General features: G+C 47.4%; 2 protein-coding genes and 1 long non-coding RNA gene across 6 annotated transcripts; 2 read left to right on the forward strand and 1 right to left on the reverse strand.

The window, feature by feature from the left end:
• Positions 1-8599: 8599 nt before the first annotated feature.
• sult4a1 (sulfotransferase family 4A, member 1) lies at positions 8600-17994 on the reverse strand. Of its 2 annotated transcripts, XM_057022783.1 has the most exons (8): positions 17539-17994; positions 15450-15580; positions 15223-15303; positions 14970-15096; positions 14797-14891; positions 10352-10490; positions 10041-10090; positions 8600-9384 (listed from the first exon to the last, which is right to left on the reverse strand). In XM_057022783.1, the coding sequence occupies exons 1-7, from the start codon at positions 17705-17707 to the stop codon at positions 10062-10064; spliced, it is 771 nt and encodes a 256-aa protein (XP_056878763.1). In that variant the 5' UTR covers positions 17708-17994; the 3' UTR covers positions 8600-9384; positions 10041-10061. The 2 variants fall into 2 exon arrangements, with proteins under 2 accessions (XP_056878763.1, XP_056878762.1); XM_057022782.1 differs by lacking the exon at positions 10041-10090 and having other exon boundaries at positions 17539-17980.
• On the forward strand, positions 12570-13459 carry LOC130519395 (uncharacterized). 3 transcript variants are annotated; one of them, XR_008948303.1, is made up of 3 exons: positions 12570-12701; positions 12759-12837; positions 13079-13459. It is a non-coding gene; the product is annotated as an uncharacterized LOC130519395 (long non-coding RNA). The 3 variants fall into 3 exon arrangements; XR_008948304.1 differs by having other exon boundaries at positions 12598-12695; XR_008948305.1 differs by having other exon boundaries at positions 12604-12707.
• Positions 17995-18837: 843 nt separating the features above from the next.
• On the forward strand, positions 18838-26412 carry pnpla3 (patatin-like phospholipase domain containing 3). Its single transcript, XM_057022771.1, has 9 exons — positions 18838-19124; positions 19988-20220; positions 20288-20353; positions 22414-22623; positions 23746-23806; positions 23881-24057; positions 24977-25109; positions 25218-25325; positions 25399-26412. The coding sequence occupies exons 1-9, from the start codon at positions 18938-18940 to the stop codon at positions 25637-25639; spliced, it is 1416 nt and encodes a 471-aa protein (XP_056878751.1). The 5' UTR covers positions 18838-18937; the 3' UTR covers positions 25640-26412.
• The last annotated feature ends 1403 nt before the right edge of the window (positions 26413-27815 follow it).

The raw sequence follows: 27815 nt of genomic DNA on the forward strand, positions 1-27815 counted from the left end.
GTCCCAAGTGTTCAATTTTAAGTAAAGTGAATACAACACCCCGTGCACAGTGCAACCAACGAACGATTGAGAAGACGGGAAGTGACGCAATACGTTACCGGACCACCAAGAGACCACCAAGAGAAACAGCTGCCATCTGCAGACCATCTGCACAAGCTAACAGGAGCTGGCTTGAAGCTGCCAACCAAAACCGGGACAGACTGGGAGCAAGCAGACTGGACTAGGACCCTGAATGTGTAGATTAGGCTAAAACATACTGGGTTAAAGTTGGAACCACCATTAGATCTGAGAATGGGGCCCAGTTTAGATATATCAAAGCGGACAGTGAGACATGGTGGACTTAATGGTGTTACTTTCTATTGAATGCGCGCGTCTTCCAGCAACACAATCTGGCAGCAGTCTGGCGGGGGGGGGTATTTATTCAGTCAAAGTGCAGTTTAGGGAGGTGATGCTGTACTGGTTACCAGTTAAATCAGATGCTTGTGTGTTAAAGAGACGCTCCATTGTCTCAAAGCTGAAACTGCCTCTTTCTAACACAGCACTGAAGAAGCAGAGGACACACGCACGCACGCACACACACACACACACACACTCACACACACACACACGTCCACTGGCCAGGCTGTGGAAACTGGGAATTTTTCCAGTTTGTATTAGGAGAGAATGACTCTCTGAGCAACCTGCAGAACTCAACAAGTGTATGTAACATCAGACAACAGGAGCTGTGAGTCCATCAGAGCCATCTGGGCTCCTCCGTGGTTCTGGGGCCTCCTCTGTTGTGGGAGACATCTCACACTGGTCATTTAACATTCTCACATTAAATCATGTGAAAGTAGCACAATAAAGGTCCAGTAGGGGTTCTTCTGCTCTACATGCACCAGTCTGGTGGCTGCTATTCATCTTTACTTCTATTGCAACAATCCCAATTGTCTCTAGGAGCTCCACAGAATCACAGGGCCTGACCCCCAACCAGCAAGAGTGGCAGGAAAAACTCCTGTTTAACAGGAAGAAACCTGGAGCAGGACCAGGCTCATGTAGGAAGGGGGGCCCTCCTGCTGATGGAGGGGAGGAGAGGAGAGGAGAGGAGAGGAGAGGAGAGGAGAGGAGAGGAGAGGAGAGGAGAGGAGAGGAGAGGAGAGGAGAGGAGAGGAGAGGAGTTGCGGCCCTGGTCCAGAACAGAGCAGGGCTGCTGGGTCCACCTACTGTGAGACCAGAGGCTGCCTGGTAATCAAGTAAATAGGGAAATAAAAAGGAGTGGGGAAGGTTTTTGTTCTTATTACAATCATAGACTATAACTACAACGATTATTCAAATAACAGTCAAATAGCTGTAAATCCTGTTAGCAGCATTTCCATCACTGGTCCAATTGATTCAGAAGGCGATTCACGCTGATACAGTCAGAGATGCAGAAATGTCCATCAAGGCCGTCCTTCAACAATTATTGGACCAGGTTTGGAGTCGTGTGAAGGTTGAGGTGACATGAAAGCCTGCACAGGGTCCAGATCACTGGGAGCTTCAGGAGCTTCCTATCGCTCCTGCAGAATCCAGCAGCTGATGGAGCTCTACAGAGATCCACCTGTTTGTGGACCAATAGGTAGCTTGGTGCTGCTGACTGTGGTTGATGGTTTGGATCCCTCAGGCTAAACTAGTGCTCAAGAGCCACTCCGTTGGGTTCGATCCAGCTGCAATAATGGCTCCAGGCTACAGATGTAACCACAGGGGAAGGAGAAGATGGTGCTCTATATACTCCAGTGACTCCTGGGTAATCAGAGCCTCCTCTGGACCAGTGAGGTCTCAGGCTAATCAGCTAAAGCTTGATTAGATGAGTTACAACAGAGTAAGCAGGGTGGATGGACGGACGAACGGAGAGGCAGGCAGGCAGGCAGGCAGGTAGACAGACAGACAGACAGACAGACACAGCGGCAGCGGAGCGGCACAAATCCAGGCGGTGCAGCTCAGCAGTGCACAGATTTTATAAAAAGATTTTTAAAAATGAATAGATTAAATCCGTAAAAATACCAGCCCCACCCCCCCCCCCCCCCCCATCCCCCGCAACTTAGAGGATTGTGTGCTAATTAGAAATGAGTAAAATTCAGGGAGGATAGAACAAAGGAGATCATACGGTATTAATGAACAGAGATGGAGGGATATCACCCAATCTCCATCCCACCCCTCCCTCTTCACTCCCCCTCCTTTCATGTGCCTGTTTCTTTTTCTTCTCCACTTCCTTTCAAACTTTGTTTCCTTTTCTTTATTTCCCTTTGGTGCACTCCTTTATTTCCTGTAACAAATTCCTTGATTGTTTGGTTGATGCCCCTCAGCACCGCCAGCACTCCACCAGGCAGCTGTGTTCCAGTTGGCGTGCTTGGCTTTCTGGACCTGCGCCGCCCTGCTCCATGTGGATCCTCTTGCCTGCCTCCCTCCTCAGTCCTTAATTAAGGAAAGCTCTGCTGTTTGGTTTCCGCGGTTGTGCTCTAGTAATGAAGTGGGACCCTGCACCATCTCAGCTGACTAGAACTGTCTCACGTTCTGGTTTGTTGGCTGCTTCATCACCCACCTCCTCTCATGGATCTGATCAACTCCTCCACATAGAAGCTTAACTGTGCCCTCAAATGATATCAAACATCAACAAAGACACAGTCAGGGTGGACAGAGCCTCTAGCAAGACCCAAAGGCAGCAGGTCCATGCAGGATGTTGCTTGCTTCATACGTAGATCACATTTAATGGATTTGTCCCATTTAGCAACAGAACCACGTCCTGATGACTGGCAGAAACAGACGCCCCCCTCTGCACAACAAGGTGGAATAATAACAATTACCAGTAGAGCCATTTTAACCCTAAACCACACCGGAGCAGCAGCCAAGGGAGACAGATCAACCAGATCCCTACTGAGCTTTCTTCAACCTTCGCTGTCACTATGAATTATGTGAAGGAGATTAGCAGAGGGACAGAACAGCTCTCCAAAAAGGAGGAGTGGCAACAGGGGAAGGACGAGTGAGCTGAGCAGAGAAAGAAGGATTGATCAGGAGGCGGCACAACATCAACATTCTCTTGTCTGTCACCTACAGGACCCAGTTATAAAGGCACCGCAGACAAGTGGATTTAATGTGGACCTCAGAGACAAAATGAGGCTTTGGGACCATGCTGTCAGTCCAGGTCCAAACACCTTCAGAAGGCTTCCAGCAAACACTGGGCCTGGATTATCTTGCTCCTGGGAAACCCCCTGTTGGATGGGTTCCTGCTCATACAGGAGCTCTCTACCGACTCAATGGGATCATTTAAAATCAGAACTGTTCTGATGAGTTCCAGTGTATCTGTCAATCGTTGTGGGGGTGGAAAGTTAAAAAAAAGCCTCAACTAGCGCATATTCAGGTGCAATCACACATCACATGAGTTTCCCCCATCCTGACCAAGGACGACAGAGGTCCTATCATCTGTCCCATTAGATCGCTCGTCATCCGTGGGGTGTTTGGAGTCATTTTCTCCTGATATTTGGCTCCAAAGGTGGCCGGGGCCAAAAGTCTTTGTGTGTAGGAAACATTGAGGACTCCAGAGTCAGGACTAGGTGGATTGTGAGGCTAAGGAATGTAGCCCATCAGAAGAAAAGACTGGGGATGATATCCTGGAGGCAGTGCCAACACACTGGTTTTTATTTCCTCCAGCTTCCTTGTTACTGTCTTTCTAACAACCGTTCTCAGACCACCCTCTTCTTCTATGTCCTCGTCCATGTTCTCTGGTGTGGTTGCAGGTGGTTGCTGGTGTCTTCTTCATTTGTGTTTGGTGTCTTCTTCATTTGTGTTGGATCAGATATGATCAGATGACCAGATTCTAGATGGGTCGTGGACAAAATCTTCACCTGTGGTGTGTTGAGACTATGGGAGCAGCACACAGAGCATCAGAAGTGTCCAGTGCTTGATTGTCTTCATGTGTCTGGCTCTGAATCTCCAAATAGTTTTATATGTTCAGCTCATTTCTGACGTCATCAACAAAAAGACCTTTGAAAGAAGGTAATCAATGCAGACATGTTTTATACCCTTTCCTTTTATTATGTGGTTGTTCCAGCCTAATAATGATGTAAAACCTCCAATGTTCTTCATCAGTACTGCAGAATCCTCGAGTGAAGAAGTAAACCCTCGCTTTGACTCCAGGATTCAGACGATTGCTGAGACCATGACTGGGGTCATCACCATCAATGGGACCATCACTGGGACCACCAATGGGGTCATCACTGGGACCATGACTGGGACCACCAATGGGGTCATCACTGGGACCATGACTGGGGTCATCAATGGGACCATCACTGGATCCATCACTGGATCCATCACTGGAGTCATCAATGGGCTCCATATGGCCTGAGCCTGGGTTTGGTCCACAACCAAGAGAAGTCCCCCAGAATCAGCCTGTACTGGTGTGCATGTGTGTACGTGCGCATGTTTGTGTGTAAGTATGAATGTGCATGCGCATGTTTGTGTGTGTGTGTGTGTGTGTAAGGGGGGGGGACTGCGTGCATGTGCGTGCGTGTGTCAGTTCCTGCGCGTTTTTGTGTGTGTGTAAGTGTGAATGTGCATGTTTGTGTGTGTGTGTGTGTGCATGTGTGTGCTTGCGTCTGTCTGTGCGTGCGCATGTGTTTGTGTGTATAAGTGTGAATGTGTGTGTGTGTGTGTGTGTGTGTGTGTGTGTGTGTGTGTGTGTGCTTGCGTGTGTCTGTGCGTGCGCATGTGTTTGTGTGTATAAGTGTGAATGTGTGTGTGTGTGTGTGTGTGTGTGTGTGTGTTCTCTTAATTGAATATTGATAGTGAGGCGAGCACAAAGGGTGAACAGCTGTGTCTGGTACTTCATCATATGCGTGTGTGTATCACTCATTATCAGGCCCAGCTGGTCCTTCAAGACGAGTTATCAGACAGTGACCACACACACACACACACACACACACACACACACTTACATACTGTTTTAAAGTTTTTACACTAATTGACGAACAACTTTGACAGAGATCAAAGTCAACCACACTGAGCAGAAGAGGAATTCCCTGGTGATGCTGATGTTTGTAAAGTTACAAGAAACCAGAATATCAGATTTATTCATGACTGTCTCTGAAACACAACCCATTAGTCCCACAGAGGAGTTGCTAACCGGGTACATCAGCATCTTCACCTTGTTGCCACAACAATGGGCTTGTTGTCTTACTAACAGAAGAAATTATATAAAAATGGATGAAGAACCAAACCAAAGAAATGAGTTCTCTGAAGGGTATTGGCCTTAAGAACACGGAAGGGTTCTACTGACAGGGTCTCCTCAGACCACGTCAGAGGTGGTCCCACAGTTCAGAGCAGGTCTGGATGAAATATCACAGTGATGAATGATCAAGTCTAGAATTACTAGTAAAGGTGGGGGGCTAGGCTGGTACCTGGTAGACACATCCATCCTCTTAGAACTTCTGGCAAATCCAGCAGACAGCATTTCTGGAGGGGGACACACCTGGGAGACAATCATGTGTGTTTGCTTTGACCTTGCAGGAAGTTTTGCACACACCTCGGGGAACAAGAACATACACCTATTTGGGTGGCTAATAATTAAAGACCAGTCCCTGGGGAGCTGCCCTACATCGGTGCGGTGGCCCCCTGTGGGGCTCCTCACACTGGGTCTTATTACAGATACCACACATTCCAATTATCACCACCATCAGCCATGACACACAGCCCCCAGCTGTGGGGTTGGGGAGTTCTAGATGCACTACACACCTGTGACAGCTCACTTACACCTGCACTTCTACCCAGCCGGCCATCTCAAATCAAAGCAAATCATCTGCAGGAGGGTCCCCCTGTATGAGCCGAGTCCTGCTCAAGGTTTCTTCCTGTTAAAAGGGAGTTTTTCCTTGCCACTGTTGCTTGTTAGGGGTCAGGCCCTGGCATTCTGTAAAGCGCCTAGAAACAATTTTGATTGTAACAGACGCTATATAAATAAAGATTGATTGATTGATTGATTGATTGATTGATTGATTGATTGATTGATTGACTTCACTCTGAGGCTGAAGGTCACATGGAGGTCAGAGACTGAGCACATGACTCAGGAGATAGGAACAGATGGTCTGCAAATACCAAAAATTCTGCTTTTTGAAAATGTTTTAGTTAACAGTTTTTCAAGCAACAGTGATCCAGGTGATGCTTATCTGGCTCCTGGGTCCTGCACAAGGTTTCCTCCTGTTCAAAGAATATTTACAGTAATAAGGTTTGTGGGTTGTGGGAGCTCAGTCTATAGGGGAATGGGCTCAGAAGTGGAGGGTTGCTGATTCAAGCTCCGGCCCAGACAAAACATGGAAGGTGTTCTGGCACTGAGGGAAGGTACCAGAACACCTTCAGAGCACTGCCGAGGTACCCTTGAGCAAGGTACCAAACACACAAATGGTCACATAGGGCTCTGGGATGAACCCACCCAGGGTGGATTTGGACCTGCCTTTGGACTTGCCCCAGATGTGCACCCTCCCCGTGACCCCGAAAGGGATAAAGACGAAAACGAGAGCAAAACACAGGTCATGAAAATAAATGCTCTCCATGATTGTTGTTATTTTATTTTCTGCTTAACTGAAGAGAAACCTGCAGCAATTGTCATATTTCTGGTGCTGATGCCTGCCTGCCCGCCTGCCCGCCTGCCTGCCTGCCTGCCTGCCTGCCTGCCTGCCCGCCTGCCTGCCTGCCTGCAAAAATCAGATCCCCCCTTCAAATGTGGTTGAGTCCTGATCCGGTTCAAATTGGGGGGAAAGAAAAAGGGGTTGATCTACTCAGGCACCAAAGCAGCTTCCATATCAGGATGTCACCAAAACAACAGCTGCTACTGCAGTTCTCTAAAGGAAAACTTCCACAACACCCCTCCCCCCACCCCCCAGCCACACACACACACACACACAAACACACGTACACACTCCGGTTCCCAGCCTTTAATGAATGAGTGAGGGAGTGGGAGAAGGTGGGCAGGTGGGAATACTGGAGGATGGAGGCTGGAAGAAACAAAGTGCTGATATTTATGGGAAATCTGTGGAGCAATGACAGACAGGCATACAGAGACGCAGACAGGCAGGCAGGCAGGCAGGCAGGCAGTCAGACAGACAGACAGACAGACAGACAACAGACAGACAGACAGACAGACAGACAGACAGACAGACAGACAGACAGACAGACAGACAGACAGACAGACGTGAGCACTGAGATGGAACAAACAGGAAGACTGGAAATCATTACACAGAGTAACAGAGGAAGACAGAGATGAAGGTGGAGGGGGAGCTATGCTGCTAAACATCCCCCCCACACACACATGCGCACACAAACACACACGCACACACACACACACAATCCTCCCTTATCCCCATCAGCCAAAATTCTTTTCTTGCTATTTGTTGCGTCGACTGTGTGGATCTTTGTGTGGCCCTGGAGCCGGTGCTGCTGTAGCCGGTGCTGCTGCTGCTGCTGATGCTTATGCTGGTCTGTCTGTGGCTGATGTTCCCTCTCTATCGGCCCTTCTCCCACTTTCAGCTTGTCCTCATCTGCCACTCCGCTGATCTGTTCAGGAGAGAGGGACGGTGGCCCGCAGTAGTGAAGGTGTGAGACTGATTTGTGGACTGGTGGCTGCTGGGACTGCTGGATGGAGGAGAGGACTGGATTTCCTGTTGTTGTACCCCCAGGAGGGTGGTTTCTTGTTTTTTCTCCAGGACATAATTTATTTTGTTTTCCTCCCTTCATCCCCCCAACTGTAACCTGTAGCCACCCTCCCGGTCAACCCTTCCGGTCCACCCTCCCAGTCTCTCCTATCCAGTCTCTCGATCAGCTGCCTGGAAGATGTTGTTGTTCTGAACCCGGTCTCAGCCTGCCCTCTATTGGATGATCTACCCCAGTACAACCATAACGGGAGGTACGGCAGCAGCAGGCTGAATCCTTGGTCCGTTTTCCGTGACTAAAGATTTGCATTTGTTCATTCTTTCATTTGAAGAAAGTGAAGCAAAGATGTTTTAACTTCTGGTGGAAAGTACAGATGTCCAATAACCCATCTAGTTGTTCTTGATGGGCTTCCTAATTCTGGATTTTGGTTGTTCCTCGTTCAAACAACCTACCTGAATGAATGAACACAGGTGTATGACTGTGGCAGGCGCAGATGTGGCTGGAGTCAAGCTGTGGCTGCTGGTGCAGGTGACCTGCAAAACGATTGTAACTGTAGAAGGAGAACCCCAGGAGACCTGATCTCTTAGCATTGAAAGAGCTATCACTGCTTCATTAGCCTGTTAGTATCATGGCCCCTTTCAGTCATTGTTAAGGTTAGGATTACACTAACCCCATGGTCCCTCCCCTGCTCTCCTCTCATCTCCCCTCCCCTCCCAATCTTCTCCTCCCCTCTCCTCTCCTCCCCTTCCCTTCCCTCCCCCCACTCCCCTCCCCTCTCCTCTCCTCTCCTCTCCTTTCCCGCTCTCCTCTCCTCCTCTACCCTCCTCTCCTCTCCTCTCCTCCCCTTCCCTTCCCTCCCCCCCCACTCCCCTCCCCTCTCCTCTCCTCTTCCTTTAAAGCAGAGGTAGTAGAGCTTTGCTCATGGAGGAACCAGAAGAAAGTCCATGTGTGTTTTTCATGACTATTTATTAGAAACACATGGTTTAGTGCAGCTCTGTTCCATCAAGAATAATGTTGTTGATGTTCCTCTGAATTCTGAATCAATTTTCAGCATTTGATGATCAGACATTCGAGGGCCATTTCCCACAGCTTCCAGTTGAAAACCTCTTTAGCACAAACTAGAGTGAGCCTGATTGAACTCTCCCATCATGATACTGGTGTCTCACAGTTCCACAGGTGCTGCGTCCAGCATCCCCTCCACTGGTTTTAGCTGGAATACACAAACCAAAGAGCCACAACAAACAAAGCTGGTTGTCTCTGCTGTGGGACTTTTACATCGATCATTTTTACATCAATTCACACCTAAAGTGGCTTCAAGTACTCATAGTTTTGAAGTACTGGCCCTAAAAGGCTTTATTGATCAAAAACCTGGTGAATATTCGGCGGACACACATTCACGTGGCAGACTTTGAATTGATTGAGACATTTCAGGAAGTGGTAATAAATCTGAGCTCCTGTTGATTAGGCCGGCCTCTGACAGGTGGTTGATCTGTTGTGACCTTTGTCATGTGCAGTAGAGACAAGATCAGCCTGAACCCTCAGAGGCTGGAGAAGAGGAAGAAGAGGAGCGGCGACCCTTCAGGAGTCCGTCAGGTGATAGAGGAGGTGCTAGAGACGCTGCTCACAGGCCAAAGTCAAAGGTCAGGTCAGACTTGCCCATCTTCTGTCTGTAGATGCTGTCAAACTTGTCATTCATAGAGACTGTGAAAATATCCTTCCAGAGTCCGACGCGACCTGCAGGTGAAGAGCTGCAATGAGTTACTCTGTCCTCATCCTGATTACTCAGAGAAGCTCTTAAAGGGCTCAGAGGACCCTGGAACCTTTTTGGCCTTCTAGCTCATCCTAGCAGGGGGCACCCTATGAGAGACGCTTCCAACAAACATCTTTCCTGTTGTGCTTTGACTCTAAAATTAGGTTATTTTACAAAACATGGAAACTTTTAAAACTCCCATTAAATCCACAAAAAAAACACATTTAATGAGAGGACCTGTAAACAGCAGTTCTGCCATTAAAGAGGTGACCTGTGTAGTGCCCCCTGTACTGACCTCTGCTGTGCCCCCTGTAGTGCACTCTGTAGTTATGTCTGTAGTGCCCTCTGTAGGAACATCTGTAGTGCCCCTGTAGTGACCTCTGTATTGAACTCTGTAGTAACATCAGCTGCTCTCCTTTAGAACAGCAACAGGTTTCCCCCAAAAAGGAGGTGATGCATGAAAACCAACCACAATTGAATTTATTGTCAGTGTGCGCTGCTTCTAATAAACAAAACTGACCCAAGTGAGTTTCACGTTTTCGTCTTCTGCGTGTGCTGTCTTCACAGAAATGCTACTGAACAACACTGGAGGTGACACACCTGTGCTGCTGGGACAGCATAGCATGACCTCAAAACTCACCTGAGGTGTGTAAAACATAGCTCAGCTACACTTCAGCAGACTTCCATGCACTAAAACAAAAGAATAATGATTGGGTAACAGAAAAAACTGATGGCACAAACCATAATGGAAAAATGGTCAAATAAAACTGAATCATCGGGTCAAAAATGAAGCAACACTGTAATAAACTGGTAATATGCAGAGTGGCTGTAGTTATCATGCCGCTGTAAAGATGTGCTGTGTTTTTGTCTCTGTCCTCTCCTGAGAACTCCAGTCTCTCCAGAGGCCAAGCTGTGGTGCTTGTATCTTGCTCCGTGTCCTCTTGTACTCACCCCTACAGACAGACAGAGCCTCTGAGTTGGAGCACTGCTCGATAAGCTGGTTGCAGCTCTCCACCAAAGCCTCCAGCTGAGCCTTGTCACAGGAAACCTCCAAGAACCGAGCCAAGTGTTCCACAAATGACCCCAGATCCTGGACACCAGAGGGAGCAAATACAAAAGCTCTCCATCACAGTCAGAAGAGATGCAGCAAATGTTCCTGAATAGTTACATAATCCTGAAGTCTCTGCTTCCTAAAACAGAATCCACCTCCACTGGTGTCCCGAGTGCTTACACAACCGCTGCATAAGCATTGAACTAACACTGAATAATATTTGCAACAGGCTGTTACATAAAAGCAGTCAAATATTTATAGGTCTTATAAGCACTGCACTAACCAGTTCAGTGAACAGCTTAAACCTGCAAGAAACCAATCAGAGTCAACAGTAGAGCTAGAACTGTTGATTCGATCATCCCCAAGGTCCTCCAGGCTGTGTTGTTTGGTGTTACTGAGCGGTAACGTATTGTGTCACTTCCTGTTTCCTCTGTAGAGGGCGTTGGTGCACGGTGTGTGTTGGGTTTACTTTCAATTTACACGAATACGTGACTCACATTTTTCAGAAGGATATTTTGATCTGCCAATTCTATCGAGCATTAGCATTAGCATGGCCTTACCATCTGTCTCACCCTGTGTCTGTTCAGTGTGTGAAATGTTCTCCTCCTCTGTCTCCTTTAGTGAAGGTAACATATAAAGAAAGTGTAGCTTATTTATGGCTCTGGAGGCGAGATTTAGCGAGCTTGAGACACGGTTCCGCAGCTTGGAGTTGTCTGGAATTGTGTCAGGTAGCCAGAAGCAGGTAGCTGCTGTGGAGCTGCCTAGCGTAGCTAAAGCTAGCTGTCCCCCTGCAGCAACCGAGCAGCTGGCTAGCAGGGCAGCTGGGTGAGGGTCCGCAGGAAGCGTAGCCCAAAACAACGGCCCACGGTGCACCACCTACTACTTCCAGTGGCTAACCATTTTACCCCATTGGGCGACACACCCACTGATAATGGTAATTGGTGACTCTGCTTTGTGCTAGAGAGCGGGGGTGGTGCTTCTTGCCAAAATAACCTGACAAACCAGGGTCCAGACCAGGATGCAGAGTTGTAGTCTTACACACCTTTCTGCTGTTTCCGTAGAACCCTCATCCACCAACAATAACACATTTAACACTATAGAGGCAGTCTATGTTCCACAATTAAATCCCTGTTAGTGCACAACCTGATAGATGATCATCACATTGATTTATGTGACAGCAATCTATCACTTCAAATTATTATAAATATGGCTCCTTCCGATTTACCCATGAGCAGGTACTAAACCCATAAATGCTCATATAGGACTGCCATGAACTGGGGACTCATCCAGGGGTGGACCCATTGTGTCCCCTCCCCATGACCTTAGAAGGGACGAAGCGGTTAAGAAGAGGAGACGAGCCTAGAGACAATTTTGTTTGTAACAGACGCTGATAAATAAAGGTGATCTGAACAAATCAGAACACATTATTGAACTCTATAACCTCTTAACTGGTTTATCAGACCATAATGCGATTCCCTTTTCCAGGAAACACACCAAATCAAACCTGTCATAGGACAGGTACTTAAAGAACCTAAATTAGAACAGGTTTCCTCCTGTGAAGATACTGACAACAGCACAGGTTCCTCTCATGAACTGACACATCAGAAACATGATGGAATCTGTCTCCTAGATGGTGAGCAGGAAGAACAGAAAGGTATCTCTACCCTGATTAACCTTTGACCTGATAAAGGTGCTCATCTCCATCTTACCAACTATTTAAAGTCCATTTTTTTCTACAGAGCAGTTAGAATTTGCTTGAAGCTGTTCCTAATGGCGAGCTGCCGGTATTCAATATCAAGCAGATGACAGAGGCTGAGGTTGCTAATGTTATCGGCTTGTTGAATAACTCCAAGTCCAAGGATATCATGGTCTTTGCACCATGATTGTAAATGAATCTCCTGCTGGTCTGATTGTACATTTCTTGAATGTTTCTATACAACACTCAATCGTTCCTTCTAGTCTTGGAAGGTGGCCAAAGTTAATCCCATCTCCATGTCTGGAAGCAGGACATACAGGAACAGCTGTAGACCAATTATCATCCTCCCAGTCACTTCCAAAATAAATGACAAATGGGAACTGATGCCACCTATGGAGTAGTTGAACCTTGACCTTACTTCATCACACCCTGAAAATTTTGGCTTCCAAGGTTAGGCTTAGGGGTTAGGGTTAGGGTTAGGATTAGGGTTTAGGGTTTAGGGTTGGGTAAGGGTTAGGGTTAGGGTTAGGGTTAGGGTTAGGGTTAAGGTTAAGGTTAAGGTAAGGTTAAGGTTAAGGTTAAGGTTAAGGTTAAGGTAAGGTTAAGGTTAGGTTAAGGTTAAGGTTACGGTTATGGTTAGGGTTTGGGTTAGGCTTAGGTTGAGGCTTAGGTTTAGGCTTAGGGGTTAGGGTTAGGGTTAGAGTTTAGGGTTAGGGTTAGGGTTAGGGTTAGCATTAGGGTTAGGGTTTAGGGTTGGGTAAGGGTTAGGGTTAGGGGTTAGGTTAGGGTTAGGGTTAAGGTTAAGGTTAAGGTTACGGTTAGGTTAAGGTTAAGGTTAAGGTTAAGGTTAAGGTTAAGGTTACGGTTATGGTTAGGGTTTGGGTTAGGGGTTAGGCTTAGGTTGAGGCTTAGGTTTAGGCTTAGGGGTTAGGGTTAGGGTTAGAGTTTAGGGTTAGGGTTAGTTCAGCTTGTTTGGATTATGTTTGTTGTATTTCTGGAGCTGAAAAGCCAATTTGTTACGATTAAATCATATCTCACTGAGAGGAAACGGTGAGTTTTGCTCTAGAGGGTTAAATCCTCTTATTCCACGTGTTTAGTGGGGGTTCGGCAAGGTTCCATTTTTGTGCTATTTCACTATTCACTCCACATGAATGATATGCGACCTGCATGCAAATATACCCATATATAAATGTATGCAGACGACACACTTAAAGTAGCATCAGCAAAAACGACTGAAGAGGCTGCCGCCACTGTTACAACAGACTTCACTCACATTCACAACTGGCTCAAAAATCCATGTTAGTAATACAAAATAGTGTCTTCCTGGGAGGAGAAGAGCTGGTGAATGAGGGCAATATCTGGTGGTCATCCTAGATTCAACCCTCACCTTCAAGAGCCATAAAAGAAGAACAAAACACTTGAATTCTCTGGTTTCAGGTTCTGTCCACCTGTAACAACAGCAGAAACCTTTATATTTCTGAATATAAAGGTTTTAATCAATGGTTGTTCTCTACTATACATTGCATATGCATTGCTACATCCTCAAGAAACATACCGTAAAACCCGCACTAAAGAGCACACCTGGCTGTGAGCCACAGGTGGCCACTTTGAACCATGAGCTCTTGATGGTCCACAGAAAGCTGAATTGAAATGTTTAATTCATAAACAAGGCAGTAACACAGCTGGAATCCAGCATTAAAATCAGATAACCAGAGCGGCTTTTTCCCTAACAGGCGTAACACAGTAGTAAAATGGCATTACAGTAACATGCCGGTTAAAAAAGTGAGGAGGCAACCAGCTGTTGATAGTTAGCCTTTAGCCAAAAAGCTGCTTCGTCAGCATCTCTTCCTGTGTTATTCATAACGAGGGTGTGGACATAAAGCCCAAAAAGACTTCAACACAAACTAGCATCTCCTCAGCACCTCACCAGAGCTCTTCAACCTGTCTGTCTTGCGCTTGTGTTGCTAGAGCGCCATCTGGTGGCCGTGAATATCCATTCAGATTCAGAAAACTATTCATCCCGATAGGGCGATTCAGGAAGTCATACAATTCCATAGATTAGCCTCATCGCTCTATAAGCTGCAGGGGTCAAAGGACGGGAAAAATGTAGTGGGTTATACTGTGGAATTTCTGGTAGTTTTGACAACTTTTCAAAGAAGAACTCACATGGGATTAGCATCACACCCAAGGTCTGCTGATGTTACTCACAAATCAAGCATCAGCCCCAGGAGCACAACTGGCTAATCCAGTAGTTCCAGGTGCAGGTAGTCACCTGTGGAACAGCAGCACCGTGCATAATATAAAACTACAAGTCTGACGAGGTGGCTAAAAATCAACCATTTTGTAACTATATAATTATGATATCACACACGTCACAATATAAGTGGCTCCTATCGTCCATTTATCCATTAATCACAACTATAAACACCCCCCCAGCCACTTATTACTATTGGTCTATTATTCTATATATTTCATGCTGTAATTGCAGATATTATTGCTACTATTGATTTGTATTATTTTTTAGGATCTGTGTTCACAGGACATCTCCCTAAATCTAAACTATGGCCTGAAATAATGGAGCTCTATCTGAGAGGACTGGCTCATTATCTCTGGCCAGTCTCAGAGGTCAGAGCAGTGATGGCTTCTTACCTTGTACATGTCTTCGTATTTCAAGAAGAGGACATTGGAGTCTATACGGTGCTCCCAAAATTCCTGAACATGTTCGAACCAGGAACCATAACCCACTATGAAAGAGGGGGGAAAGAGAGCGGATCGGTAATCAGTATTGTTTCTGAGGTAGGGCCACACGAAAGAAGACTCACGCTTGTCGTTCATGAAGCGTCTGCAGAACTCCTGGAATGTTCCTCGGTAGCTCATGGTCCTGAGAGAACGGTGGAACTGATAATAGGATACTACCAGGTCCTTGGGGTTACGTGCCATGTAGATGACCTAGAATGTTAAGGCGAAACCTGCGTTCAGTAGTTCTCAAGATGTTTATGTTGAAACTCTGGGATTGTAGGGGTGTGTTTTGCTGCATGACCCACTTTCTGCTGACCTCTGTCCAACAACACTGACCTTAGCCTCTCCGTTGTGCAAGGCTGAGGGGAGGAATCGATGAGGAAGATGGCTTTTGATTAGACGAGGTGATGTCAGCTCCTGTGGCCACACCAAGATAAGTCTGGTAACTGATTGGTGGTGGCTGTTTGCTCTACAGCAGCAACATGCCCCATAGCTTTTTGTGTCCTCCATCAGAAGCTGAAGGTAACAGAGGAATTGGAGGACCTTGAAGCCAGCTGCCTTACCTGTATAATTTCCAGGCCCGGTTGGGGGTACTCCAACACAGGCAGCTGCTCATCGATGTTCATGAGGCCGATCTCATCTGGGTCGGCGCCCTGACTCACCAGATAGACAATCTCCTGAAGTAAACTGGTGCCTATAAGGGGACAGAGGCATTCCTGGGGGATTACATAGCAAACCTGCTATATGACAGTCAAAGGAAGGAAACAAGAAGAACTGACCCCATAAGTAAGTAAAAATACAGTCAGTCCTTTCATCAGGGCTGTTCAGACTGCTGGCCTCAGGCCGGCCACATGCTAGTTATGAAATCCATTATGTAACTGCATTTGGTCTTTCTGACTTTACCAAATCTTGTAATAAATGTGACACTCTAAAAGAAGTCATTGTTCCACTCGGATTATAAATGCTAATAAAATGAGAAAATATAGGCACCGCTGATTGCACGCGATTTCTAAAGAACATTTGGACAGTTATTCTTGGTTTTCCACTCACACGCTGCCTTGCTGAGGACACGGGTGGATTTGAGGACATCAGTCTGAGCTCAGCGACAATCTTCAGCTGTCAGAGGAAACAGGCTGTAAATGATGTTGACCACCAGGACCACCAGTCTAGAGGATGCTGCTGTGTCAGAAGGTGTGTGACTCTCATCTCTCCCTCAGCCTGGCACTGGTGAGCTGATGACATCACTTCATGTGCTGGCTTTGGGTTCTGAATGAATTGATTTCACGTGTTGTCTGCTGGTTTTTGGATTTGGTCTTTATCACCTGACCCTGAAAAATGCTCATGTCACGAATCTAAACAAACAAGGAGAGCATTCAGCGTCCAGCTGAGACACATTGGGAAGGAATATTGAAGAAATTCCAGGACAACACTGCTGCTCTCGGGGTTGTTCAAATTATGCAGACAACAGCAGGGGACAACTTTTGGAGTTCCACCAACAGCAGAACTGTCCCTTCACGTGGAACAGTGAAGACAATGTCCAAATAAAAGAGAGATGATGTAAAGAAAAAGTGAACTTCTTGTTCTCCACCCCCTTTCACTCTGTCATTTCTTATTACTTTGAGGCCTGAGGCTCCATTCAAGGAGACTGGGACTGGGACTGGGACTGACAAAGAGATTAAATGAAATCCTGATCCAGAGGGCTTAGGACCTCAGACTGGGCAGAAGGTTCTCCCTCCAACAAGACCAGCACCATGAGCACACAGCTCAGTCAACACAGGACTGACAACTGTGTCAATGTCCTGGAGTGAACCAGAGTCCCGAACAGCTGAGGAGGCACCTGGTGGTCTAACTGTCCACAGCCACAGAAGATTCTCCCTCCAACAAGACCAGCACCATGAGCACACAGCTCAGTCAACACAGGACTGACAACTGTGTCAATGTCCTGGAGTGAACCAGAGTCCCGAACAGCTGAGGAGGCACGTGGTGGTCTAATTGTCCACAGCCATGCCTCATCCAGCCCAATGGAACTGGGGAGGATATGCTGAGAGGAACCACAGAACCTGCCCAGCTCCAGCTATGACGAGTTGCTGGGCTCAAAGCCATGAAGACAGAAGACAAAAGACAGGAGGCTGGGACAGATGTCCCTGCTCACGCACCACACCAAAGCCAAAGACGGGATCACAGAACCGTCCTACTGGTCCGGATGGTGCTCGGGTGATGACGTGCGCGGACCCACCCTGCGCACCACGTCGCTGCGCAGCCAGCCCGTGTGCATGTAAACACCAACTCGAGCGTGAATCTCTATGTTTAGTTGGGACGCGCGCGGCCTTCGACCGCACGTGGAGTAGAAGCCAATCACATGTTTTCACTGACGTCCGTCACGGAGGCTTTATTGGTCTTTTTGAAGTTCTTATTTCTGCTGACGCAGAGCGATGACGCGCCTCTGGCGCGCACACGCATATGTCGTGTAAAGCACCCGAGAGGCCTTGCAGAAATCCATCTGATGGCCTTTATGACACAACGCTTCTAATTGTGTAGCTTCTGCTGTGCAACAGTTAAGGTTATTTACGTGTCTTAGCCTGGAGGAGAGCTTTCATCTGCACCCGCCCAGCGCGCTGCCCCCACATGCACGGTGACGCGCAGGCTGTTTACCTGACTTGGGGTAGGTGACAATCCAAATGTCGCTGCTTCTCAAGGAGAAATTGGCGATTTCCTCCATCTTCCCTCTGCAGAAGGGCGGCAGGCGCACTCCGTCAAACTCGAAGTATTTGCTCTCAAACTCAATCGGTGTGCTCGGCGTGTCTGCCTCGCTTTCCGCCATCGTCCAGCTGAGCCGCCAATGCCGGAAGAGCAGATGTGCACGCCGACGAGGACGCCTGTTATCTAGTTCGAAATTAAAGCTGCTGTTAATGAGTGCTGAAAGGGTCTTTTTGAGCCGCGTTGCTCCGAGATGCTGAAGCTCGCTACAGAGACGGGCCGCAGCCAATAAGCGTGGAGACAAGTGACGTAATGCCCCCGCATCAGGACCAGGCTATGCGCGCTCCCGCTAGGAAGGACGTTATCAACACAGCCAATGTGCAGAGAGACCAAGACAGGGACGGAGAGAGAGGGACAGAGAGAAAAACAGAGAGACGGTCAGGGACAGAGAGAGACAGGGAGAGGGACAGAGAGAGAGAGAGAGACAGGGAAAGAGAGAGGGGGACAGGGAGAGAGAGAGACAGGGAGAGAGAGAAACACACACACACACACACACACACACTACTGGGCTACTGGGCTCATGTAAAACCTTCTGGGTTTGTTCTGATACTAAATGAGCTCAGAAGTGGAGACCTAAACTGATTCTTAGTCACGTCAAAGTTTCGATGTCGTCTCCAAATTCTTTCATCTTGTCTCTCAAATTCATAGATCGAGATTTTAAGCTTTTACCGTGAACTTTGAGTTTTAGTGCAACAAATAAAGACAACTTATAGATTGCAAAATAAGCAAAAATTTGTCAGTATTGATTGTTGTCAGATTTTCAAATTATTCCAGCAGAAATCTTGTGCGGATACACGAAAGAGGTAAAATTCAAGTTTTAGTAAAGCAAAAACCTCGGGCGGCCGTGATGTCAACGGGATATCCCGCCCACTATGCGGGGTAGTGGGAAAGCAGCGCTGACAGACAGGCTCTCCTCCAATCACTGCTGTCAGTTAGACGTTGCCTATAAATCCGTCGTACACTATCAGCCATTAAATTGTTGTCAATAACAGCGCCACGAAAGAGCAGAAAACCAGATATTTGTCAGAAATATTCAGAAAAAAACAACAGTTGCCTTAGCTTATGAGTTACAAGCGGTGTGCATAAAAAAAATTGAACGGACCGCCTCCGTCTCTTTTCTTCCTAACAGTCTCTGAACTCGTCAACACTATTGGCTCCTCCCACCAGTTCCTCCTTAAATACAGTTGTTGACTTCCTAGTCTGGTCTGGTTCTGCTTACCCAGCAGCGGGAGCTCATCAGCGGCGCATCGGAGACGTGTCGGCGGCCAGGGCTGCAGCCGGGGCATGCCCTGCAATGTTCGACCTAAAAGGAGGCTGGAACCTGTCATTCGCTGGATGTGGTTTTCTGGGGATTTATCACATCGGAGTCGCCAGTTGCCTGCTGGAGAAAGCGCCATACTTAGTGAAAGGGGCCACCCGGCTGTACGGGGCCTCGGCCGGCGCTCTGACCGCCTCGGTGCTCGCCAGCCAGGCGGCCTTAAGTAAGACTCGCCGCTTGTTGTGAGTGCGACGCTTCTCTGAAGGTTCTGTCGTTTGCTGTCGGATATGACAGGACAATAACACAGGAGTTCTGTTATTACAATATACTTACAAATAGAGCTTTCTCGACATGTTTGAGCCAATGTGCAACAGGACATTGTGTCCTCTTTAACAAAATGGACCCAAAAGAGTCAAACTGCCAGATAGAGGTGATTTTAGTAAACGCGGTAAGATGTTTGAAACACACTTTTATTTCAGTGTAATTAATTAGTAATTACTGCCGGTGTAAGTGTAACAGCCCAAGATGATTCCTGGTGACACTGTGAATTTTAAGAAAGTAGAAGACCGTAAGAGCAGTAAAGGTCTTCCCAGAGTCACTTTGACCAGGGCGAACCTGAGCGAACATTCTTCAGAACTTCTAAACCCTCAGCGATATCAAAAATGCTGCTTGAAGTATATTTCCACATGTTGGTGTCAGTCTATCAGTAAACAAGCTGTGAGTCAGGTTAGCTGGTGGAGCTCTGAGGTTAGATCTACTGTCACAGCAGCTGCTTCCTATCAGGCTGAAGGTATGGATCTGCCAGAGACATCCGGCTGATAGAAGCTCTGCACTCATTCATGTCCAGCACGTGATTAGATGTATGTGGAACTGATATGGGCCAACGTGTGGGACTGACTCATATCAGACGGTGACTTCGGCATAAATGCACAGGTAACTGCTGGCCGTTGGCTCCTGATGCCTGGGGTCAGTGTAGCTCCAGTTAGCTTAGGTGGTTTATCCTTCACCCAACCAGTGCTGCTGTAGATCACAATATTAAAAAGGCACAGTCCTTCACCAAAGCTGCTCCCTCTTCTCTGTCTACAGCCAAATGCTGTGAAGATGTGATTGAAGTGGCCAAGGAGGCCAGAAAGAGGAACCTGGGCCCTCTCCATCCGTCCTTCAACCTGGTCAAAGTGTTAAAAACGGGCCTGAATCGTGATCTGCCCAGCGATGCACACATCCTGGCCTCAGGGAGGCTTTGTGTGTCCCTTACCAGAGTCTCTGATGGCGAGAATGTGCTGGTGTCGGACTTCAGCTCCAAGGAGGAACTCATCCAGGTGTGAGGAGCCATTTTTGACATTTCAGTGGTCACTGTGAAGTTATAGCTCAGCCCTGTTTCCACAGGCTTTGGTGTGCAGCTGTTTCATTCCCATCTACTGTGGCCTGATCCCTCCAGCCTTCAGAGGAGTGGTAGGTACTTCAGTCATACTCTCACATTCTTACCAAAGCCCCCAAAAGAACCCTGGCCAGGATGTGTGGCCCCCACCCTAGTTAACATCTGCTGAGAGGAACCGTGCTGAGCTTCTCCGCTGCCAGTCCTCCTATCTGAAGGGAATCTGCTTTCACTTTGACACTTTATCAGTCCCAGCTGGACTTTGTCAGCCATGGAACGGCAGGATCGGACGACACCATTCTGTTTGTCCTCACCACAGCAAAAACCATTGAGACATGTCGAATTTTCCGTGTTGTGGATGTGAGGTGTCCGAGACACCGGATCTTTGGTTACGTCATGCTACAAAGGTCCGGACACTTGTTCTGCTATCCAGCTTCTCAGGATGGCGTCCACAACGTGTCTGTCGGGTGCAAATCGGGTTGAAATTGAGATAAACAAGTGGAGTCTGATGCAGGCATACCTCAGACTGAAGCTGATGGGGTTCCTGTGTGCCGCCTAGCTGAGGAACCTCAGCAGGCACCCAGAGATCAAGTTGATTCATGAGTGACTCCTGGCTGTAATTAATAATTAACGCGCCACGTATACACCTTTTTTATATGTGCTTGGTTGTCGTGAGGAACTGAAAGCAGCGATAGATGCCACCAGTGGAGATAATGGCGGACGCAAAGGTCTGCGGTGTCCCTAGCAGAGATAAAGCTAATCTACAAACACACCAGGATCATACGTCCCCGCTGCATCAGCAGTTTCACAACATGTGTGAGTGTGCGTGCTTGTTCCTGCCAAACGCCGGATTCAGGCTTGGGAATCACTTAATAACAGTGTAATAACAGTCATTTGCCACATTTTCATCATCAAGCAGTTGGCCTAGTCTTGTCCTAGGAATTCTTAACGTCGTTGTTATTGTGAAGAACCTGTAATACAGGGAGGGCTGAGTCCAGTTTTACTGGTGGGCACCAGTGAGGCTGCTGGGCACGCCTGGGCCGCGGTCCCCATCTGGCCTAGATTCAGACCAGCGCTGAAACACGGAAGCCGTGACATGTCTGCCAAGCTGTTGGCTTTTGCAGCTGCTAGAATGAGGTCAATTCCCTCCGAATGACAGTTTAATCTCTTTAAACCAGAAAGTCATCCCTTCGTTTCAGACTAAGCTTGATCCTTCCATCAGATCTCACATCTACGGAGATGACCTTTGACCTTTGCACTAATAGACAGCACATCTGTGAAGCGCGCATTATCTTTAGTGACCGTTAGCGGTGCAGTTATGTGATAAGGCCAGGGGCCACCTACAGAAAGGAGGTAACTGGTGTGGTCACTGGATCCACGCCCCCTTCTCCCAGCACCTCATCTCAACCACAATGGCCTGTCAGTCATTCCCCGTTGTCATGCTAGGCTTCTAATACGTGTGATCTCATGAGTGAATGTCGGTCAGATCCTCCCCTCAGTTCCAGTCAGAGCCTGTCTCTCATCTGTGGCCCTCCTTATCTCAGCAATTATCTGCTCCTCTCTCATAACTGCAACTGTCCTTCCTTCAATATCTATTGTACATATTCCTGATGAGGATCAGATTTGAACTACCCATAAACTCCTCTACAGCACACAAACTGCACTGATGAAGACCTTCCAGTGAAGGGACACCAGCAGAAGGTCTGTGCTGAGCCACAACCCACCATCCACTCATCTATTTATCTACTGGCATTCTTAAAGAGAGTTCATTGGATTCTGGTTGGACGTGGTTGAATCGTATCAGACCTGGTATGTTTGCAGGTCTGCTGAGGGCTGAGGGTGGTGTGAAGATAGTTTAGTGTCCAGAGGTTAAAGATCAGAAGTCAAAGATCACCTGAGGGGTGAGCAGGTTCAGCCCAGAGATACAGTAAGGGCAGTGATCAGACCTGCTTGGTGGTGCTGAGCCAGGGTATCTTCAGGCATCTCATGAGACTAGCCTTCGAGACCTTTTTTCTGGATTTAGGGTCTTCATTCATTGGGTTTAGATCCTCAGCAGGGATGCTAGTTGTCAAGACTGGCTGTATAGGGTTTATTTCAGTGTTTAAAAAGCTGCTGTCTGCCTGGTTTCTGTGCTCAGCGCTACGTTGATGGTGGGATCAGCGACAACCTGCCCCAGTCGGAGCTGAAGAACACCATCACCATCTCTCCCTTCTCTGGTGAGAGTGACATCTGTCCCCGTGACAGCTCCACCAGCTTCCACGAGCTCCGATTCACCAACACCAGCATCCAGATCAACCTGGGCAACATGTACCGTCTCAGCCAAGCCCTCTTCCCCCCAGAACCCAAGGTAGGTGGTCTGGTGTCCGTCTGACACCACACTTGGACCTAATGTGGGCGGAGGCAGCCGGGGAGGTAGAGATGTCTGAATATTCCGGGAGGTGTACAGTACCTGTGGGTAGGATCATCCAGCTACCCTGTGAACCCCCCCTCCCGGTCTCAGCTGCATCCACCCACTCTGCTGCTGTAGTTATCAGAAGTGTGATCTGGATGTTTTCCTCGTCTTGCTTTTCTCTCTGTGAGGTACTGGTTAGGTAACCTCTCAGATAGCTGCCCTTTGAACTGAATAGTGAGCGGCTCTGTTCCGTGTTGTTGTTCCTCATCGCTTCCTTCACGGGCTCTTGATCTCATCATTATGCAACCGGGGGCACAAGTGTATATGGTGAGATCACGTGTGTGGCCACAGTACCGCCTTCTGTAGACCACCTGACCCGACAGGCCTAGATCAGCTACTTCTGTGAACTGAGCAGTGCTCACAAACACGAGCATAACAACATTCTGTTTGAAGTCAAACAAGCAGAACTATCTCATCAATAGGTTCATGTGCAGTGTTCCAGAATGATCACGTGGATCTCAGTGATCCAGTGGGAAAGAGTGTTGCTGACACAGTAGCAGGGGGAGAACTAGGCCCACATGATCAAGAGCCATAAATCACAGCTAGATCACATGACCATGGTCCCGTTTTCAACTATTAGGGTTAGGGTTAGTAATTCACAGTAATCACAGTAGTTACATCAACGACAGTAGTTACATTAATCACAGTAGTTACATTAATTACAGTAGTTACATTAATCAGAGTATTTACATCAATCAACAGTGGTTACATCAGCTACAGCACTGTGAGAGGACTCTTTTCCCAGGTGTCCGTCTCATAACCACCTTGGTGTTTCTAGTTCTATTACACTTCTATTACTTATCTATACACATGTGCATAAGAATACACATCTTTAAAGCTTATTCTCTAGTTTTTTGGTTGTTAGTTTAGCATTTCTGAAGGTTAAAAGTTGAGATGTAAAGCAAACGTGAGGACAAGGGTCTCTTTAGACAGGATGGTCTTTAATAATGGTGTAACAAGAGCAGCAGTCATCAACAGTGAAAGACATCGTGTGTTTGGCTGTGGTCATCTCCACAGGTGCTGGCTGAGATGTGTCAGAGTGGCTATAAGGACGCTCTTCGCTTCCTCCAGGAGAATAGTGAGTAAGCGCCAGCACAGCTTTGTGCTTTCAGCTCTGGACAACCTCACCCATGACACATATGCTGTGGGCAGACCTGCTGATGCTGGAACGTCCCACCTCGGGCCCCCCTCCCCTGCAGGAGAACCTGCACACCTGCTGCAAATACACCGAAACCACCAGGGAGTGGCTGTTGCGGAGGCTCCGCCTCCTGGGCAAGCAGCACTGGTGGATGGATGAGCAGATCATTCTGCCAACACCTATCAAGAAAGGTGAGAATTCATATCACCCAGTAACACAACCAGTAACACAGCCAGTCACACGACCAGTCACATAGCCAGTAATATAACCAGTAACGTACCCAGTAACACAGCCAGTAATATAACCAGTAACGTACCCAGTAACACAGCCAGTAATATAACCAATAACGTACCCAGTGACACAACCAGTAATATAACTAGTAACACAATCAGTAAACCAGCCAGTAATATAACCAGTAGTCCAAACAGTAATATAACCTGTAACCTACTCAGTAACCCAATCAGTAATATAACCAGTAACCTACCCAGTAATATAACCAGTAACTTACCCAGTAACCTACTCAGTAACCCAATCAGTAATATAACCAGTAACCTACCCAGTAACCCAACCAGTAATATAACCAGTAACCTCCCCGCTAATATAGCCAGTAACGTACCCAGTAACTCACCCAGTCACCCAACCAGTAATATAACCAATAATCTACCCAGTAATATAACTGGTAACCTACCCAGTAACTCACCCAGTTACCCAACCAGTAATATAACCAGTAACCCAACCAGTAATATAACCAGTAAGCTACAGAGTAACCTGCCCAGCAATATAAACATTAACCTACCCACCAACCCAACCAGTAATATAACCAGTACCCTACCCAGTAACTGACCCAGTAACATACCCATTAACCCAAACAGTAATATAGCCAGTAACCCACCCAGTAACTCACCCAATAACCCAACCAGTAATATAACCAATAACCTACACAATAACCTACCCAGTAATATAACCGGTAACCTACCCAGTAACCCAGCTACTAACATAACCATTAAACTACCCAGTAACGAGTAACCCAACCTGTAATATAAGCAGTAACCTACCCAGTAACCTACCCAGTAATATAACCAGTAAGAGCTGTTCTCTGCCCTGCATCAGTCTTCTGTGAGGCCTGCCAGGACAACTCCGGCCTTTATGACAAGGTGTCCCAGATGCTGCCGGTGAGGGTGGCCTCCTACATGCTCCTGCCCTACACGCTCCCAGTGCAGTCAGCCTACTCTGTGGCCCAGAGGTGAGTGCACGTGACCCTTGAGTGAGCGCTCCAAGACTGGGACGGATCAGCTGGAGCGCTTCAATTCCACTGACAGAAGCAGGTGAGTGATAAGGTGTTTTGCACCAGGTTTTTGGAGTGGATCCCCGAAGTGCCCGATGACGTGAGCTGGCTGTTCGGGATGGCGGGTGATGTGTACCGACAAGCGTGGAGAGGATCCGCCGCCGGGTCTCTCAGGTGACTCTTGGTGTTCGTGTGCAGTCATGAAGCGCTGAGGCAGATGAACTGAGCGCAGCTGTTGACTCCACAGTGAGCCGTGTCTGAGGAAGTGTCTGAGTGCACCGCCGCTGCCCCTGGAAGGTGACGGCCCCCTGCAGAGTGACCACCTACCTGCCCTGTCCAGCCTGGATCTCCACAGCAGCTACTGGCAGATCCCCAAGTCGACCTCCCCTGCCTCCCAGCACCATCCTCTGAGTGTCTCCTCTCCTCCACAGCAGGTCTGCTTCTTTGTTGGCCTGCAGGATGAAACTGACAGACCAGAAGGGCAGTGACCGGGACCCTGACCTCAGCTCTGTTTCCACGGAGACGGAACAGGGCCTCTCTAATGTATATTTGTTAAAGAACATTCTGGACAACCCACAGCTGTTTGGCTTCTAACACGTCAAAAACACGGATGTTTTAAGTTCCCAGTTCATCTTGATTTGGCTTTGATTTAATCTCTTTCATGTTTTGTTTGATTTTCTTCTCTAGAAGGTTGTTCAGCATTTTCCTGTCACTCACGACACCTAACAGAAGCAGAAGTGCAGTTGGAGCTGGAACATGTCGATGATGTCCTCTGCGTGTACATATTAATTTATTCAGTCATGTTTCTTCCGTGACTTCGGTCCTATTGATCAGTTCTTACCCGTGATTGTTGGATTCTGGAGCGGTGTCGTTCTTCTTGAGCTCAGTTTGATCATATGATCTCATGTGGAGCCGCTCCATGATCTTCTCGTCGGCCCGCCACAACCAAGGGTGTTCACCGTGGTGTCCTCCCTCACTGACGTCCCAGCAGCATGGCACCCTTGATTCCCTTATAGTCTATACATGTGGAACTATTAACTGCCTAAAGTGACCTTGGGTGACCTTTGTTGACCTGCAGAGGTTATGACGTAGGAGCCAGACCCAGGAGATGATCTGCTGTCTTCACCACAGCCATGAAGATGTCCTTCATGGTGGAACCTGCTGGGTCAACTGTGTCCAGTCTGATTACTGGACCAGACGTGTCTGAGTGTCCACTTAATGTCCAGCTGTGATGTGATCAATTAAACAGTTGAAGAGATGATCAGCGTGTTGCTCTGTGTCAGCTGGAGCGTTGAGTTCTCTGATTTCCTATCTGACTTGGTCCTTAGAACAGACAAAGTGATTATCATTGGAGACTTTAATATCCATGTAGACGTTGTAAATGACAGCTTTAGAAATGGCTTCATTTCATTACTTGAGTCAGTTGGTTTCCTTCAATAGATAAATCAACCAACTCATAGCTTCAATCACACCCTAGATCTAGTTCTGACTTATGGTGTTGAGGTAGAACATGTGTCAGTGTTCCCTCGGAACCCCCTCCTGTCAGATCATTCTTTGATCACTTTTACATTTATAATTAAGGATTCTTCTATGCTCAGAGCACAGTCTTACTATAGCAGATGTCTTTCAGATAATGCTGTAGCTAAGTTTAAGGAAGCGATCCCTGTGCTAATCCCAGGACCACCGTGTGTTTCCCCAGGGATCAATCATTATAATCTCAGCCCTGCAGAGGTCGACTCTGTTGCTGAAGGTGCAGCAGCCTCACTGAGAATCACACTTGATTCTGTCGCCCTCCTGAAAAAGAAAATAGTAAATCCCCCTGGTATAGTTCACACATTAGGACCCTCAAGCAGAAAGTGCGAAGACTAGAAAGGAAGTGGTATTCTTGTAAAATAGATAGCTGTCATGTAGCCTGGAAAGACTGTCTATTAGTTTACAAAAAGGCCCTCCGCAAGGCTAGAACAGCTTATTTTTCATCTTTAATTGAAGAAAACAAGAACAACCCCAGATTTCTTTTCAGCACTGTGGCCAAATTGACCAAGAATCACAGTGTTTTAGATCCACGTATCCCTTCTTCCCTTAGAGGTGAAGACTTCATGAGCTTCTTCACTGATAAAGTTCTAGCTATCAGAGAGAAAGCTAACCAGGCCATCCCTACAACTGGACCATCACCAGATGTGCTGACTGTGGGAACATACAGGTTCTCCAACGAGCCCTTAAACTCTTTCAGCCCTATATATTTTTCTGAGACATCTTCGCTAATTAAGAAATCCAAGTGCACCATGTGTCTTTTCGATCTCATCCCAACACACCTGTTGAAGGATGTTTTACCAATGTTGGATCGCAATACCTCACGTGTGTCACTGCCGATCCGCGTGTTCTCTTAATGAAGACTTCAAGAAGAAAAATGCCAATTTCAAAATGTATGTCACCAGTGATAGGCAGTTCTATCCTGGACCAGATAAATGGTTCTTTAGTGACAGGTTATGTACCCCGGTCCTATAAAGTGGCAGTGATTAAGCCGTTGCTTAAAAAACCATCACTGGATCCTGATGTGTTAGCAAATTATAGGCCGATATGCAATCTTATTTTTATCTCTAAAATTCTTGAGAAGGTGGTGGTGACAGTTACTGCAGTTACTGGAGCACCTGCAGAGGAACAGCC

The sequence above is a fragment of the Takifugu flavidus genome, chromosome 22, assembly GCF_003711565.1.
Source record: "Takifugu flavidus isolate HTHZ2018 chromosome 22, ASM371156v2, whole genome shotgun sequence".
In the NCBI taxonomy this organism is placed as follows: domain Eukaryota; kingdom Metazoa; phylum Chordata; class Actinopteri; order Tetraodontiformes; family Tetraodontidae; genus Takifugu; species Takifugu flavidus.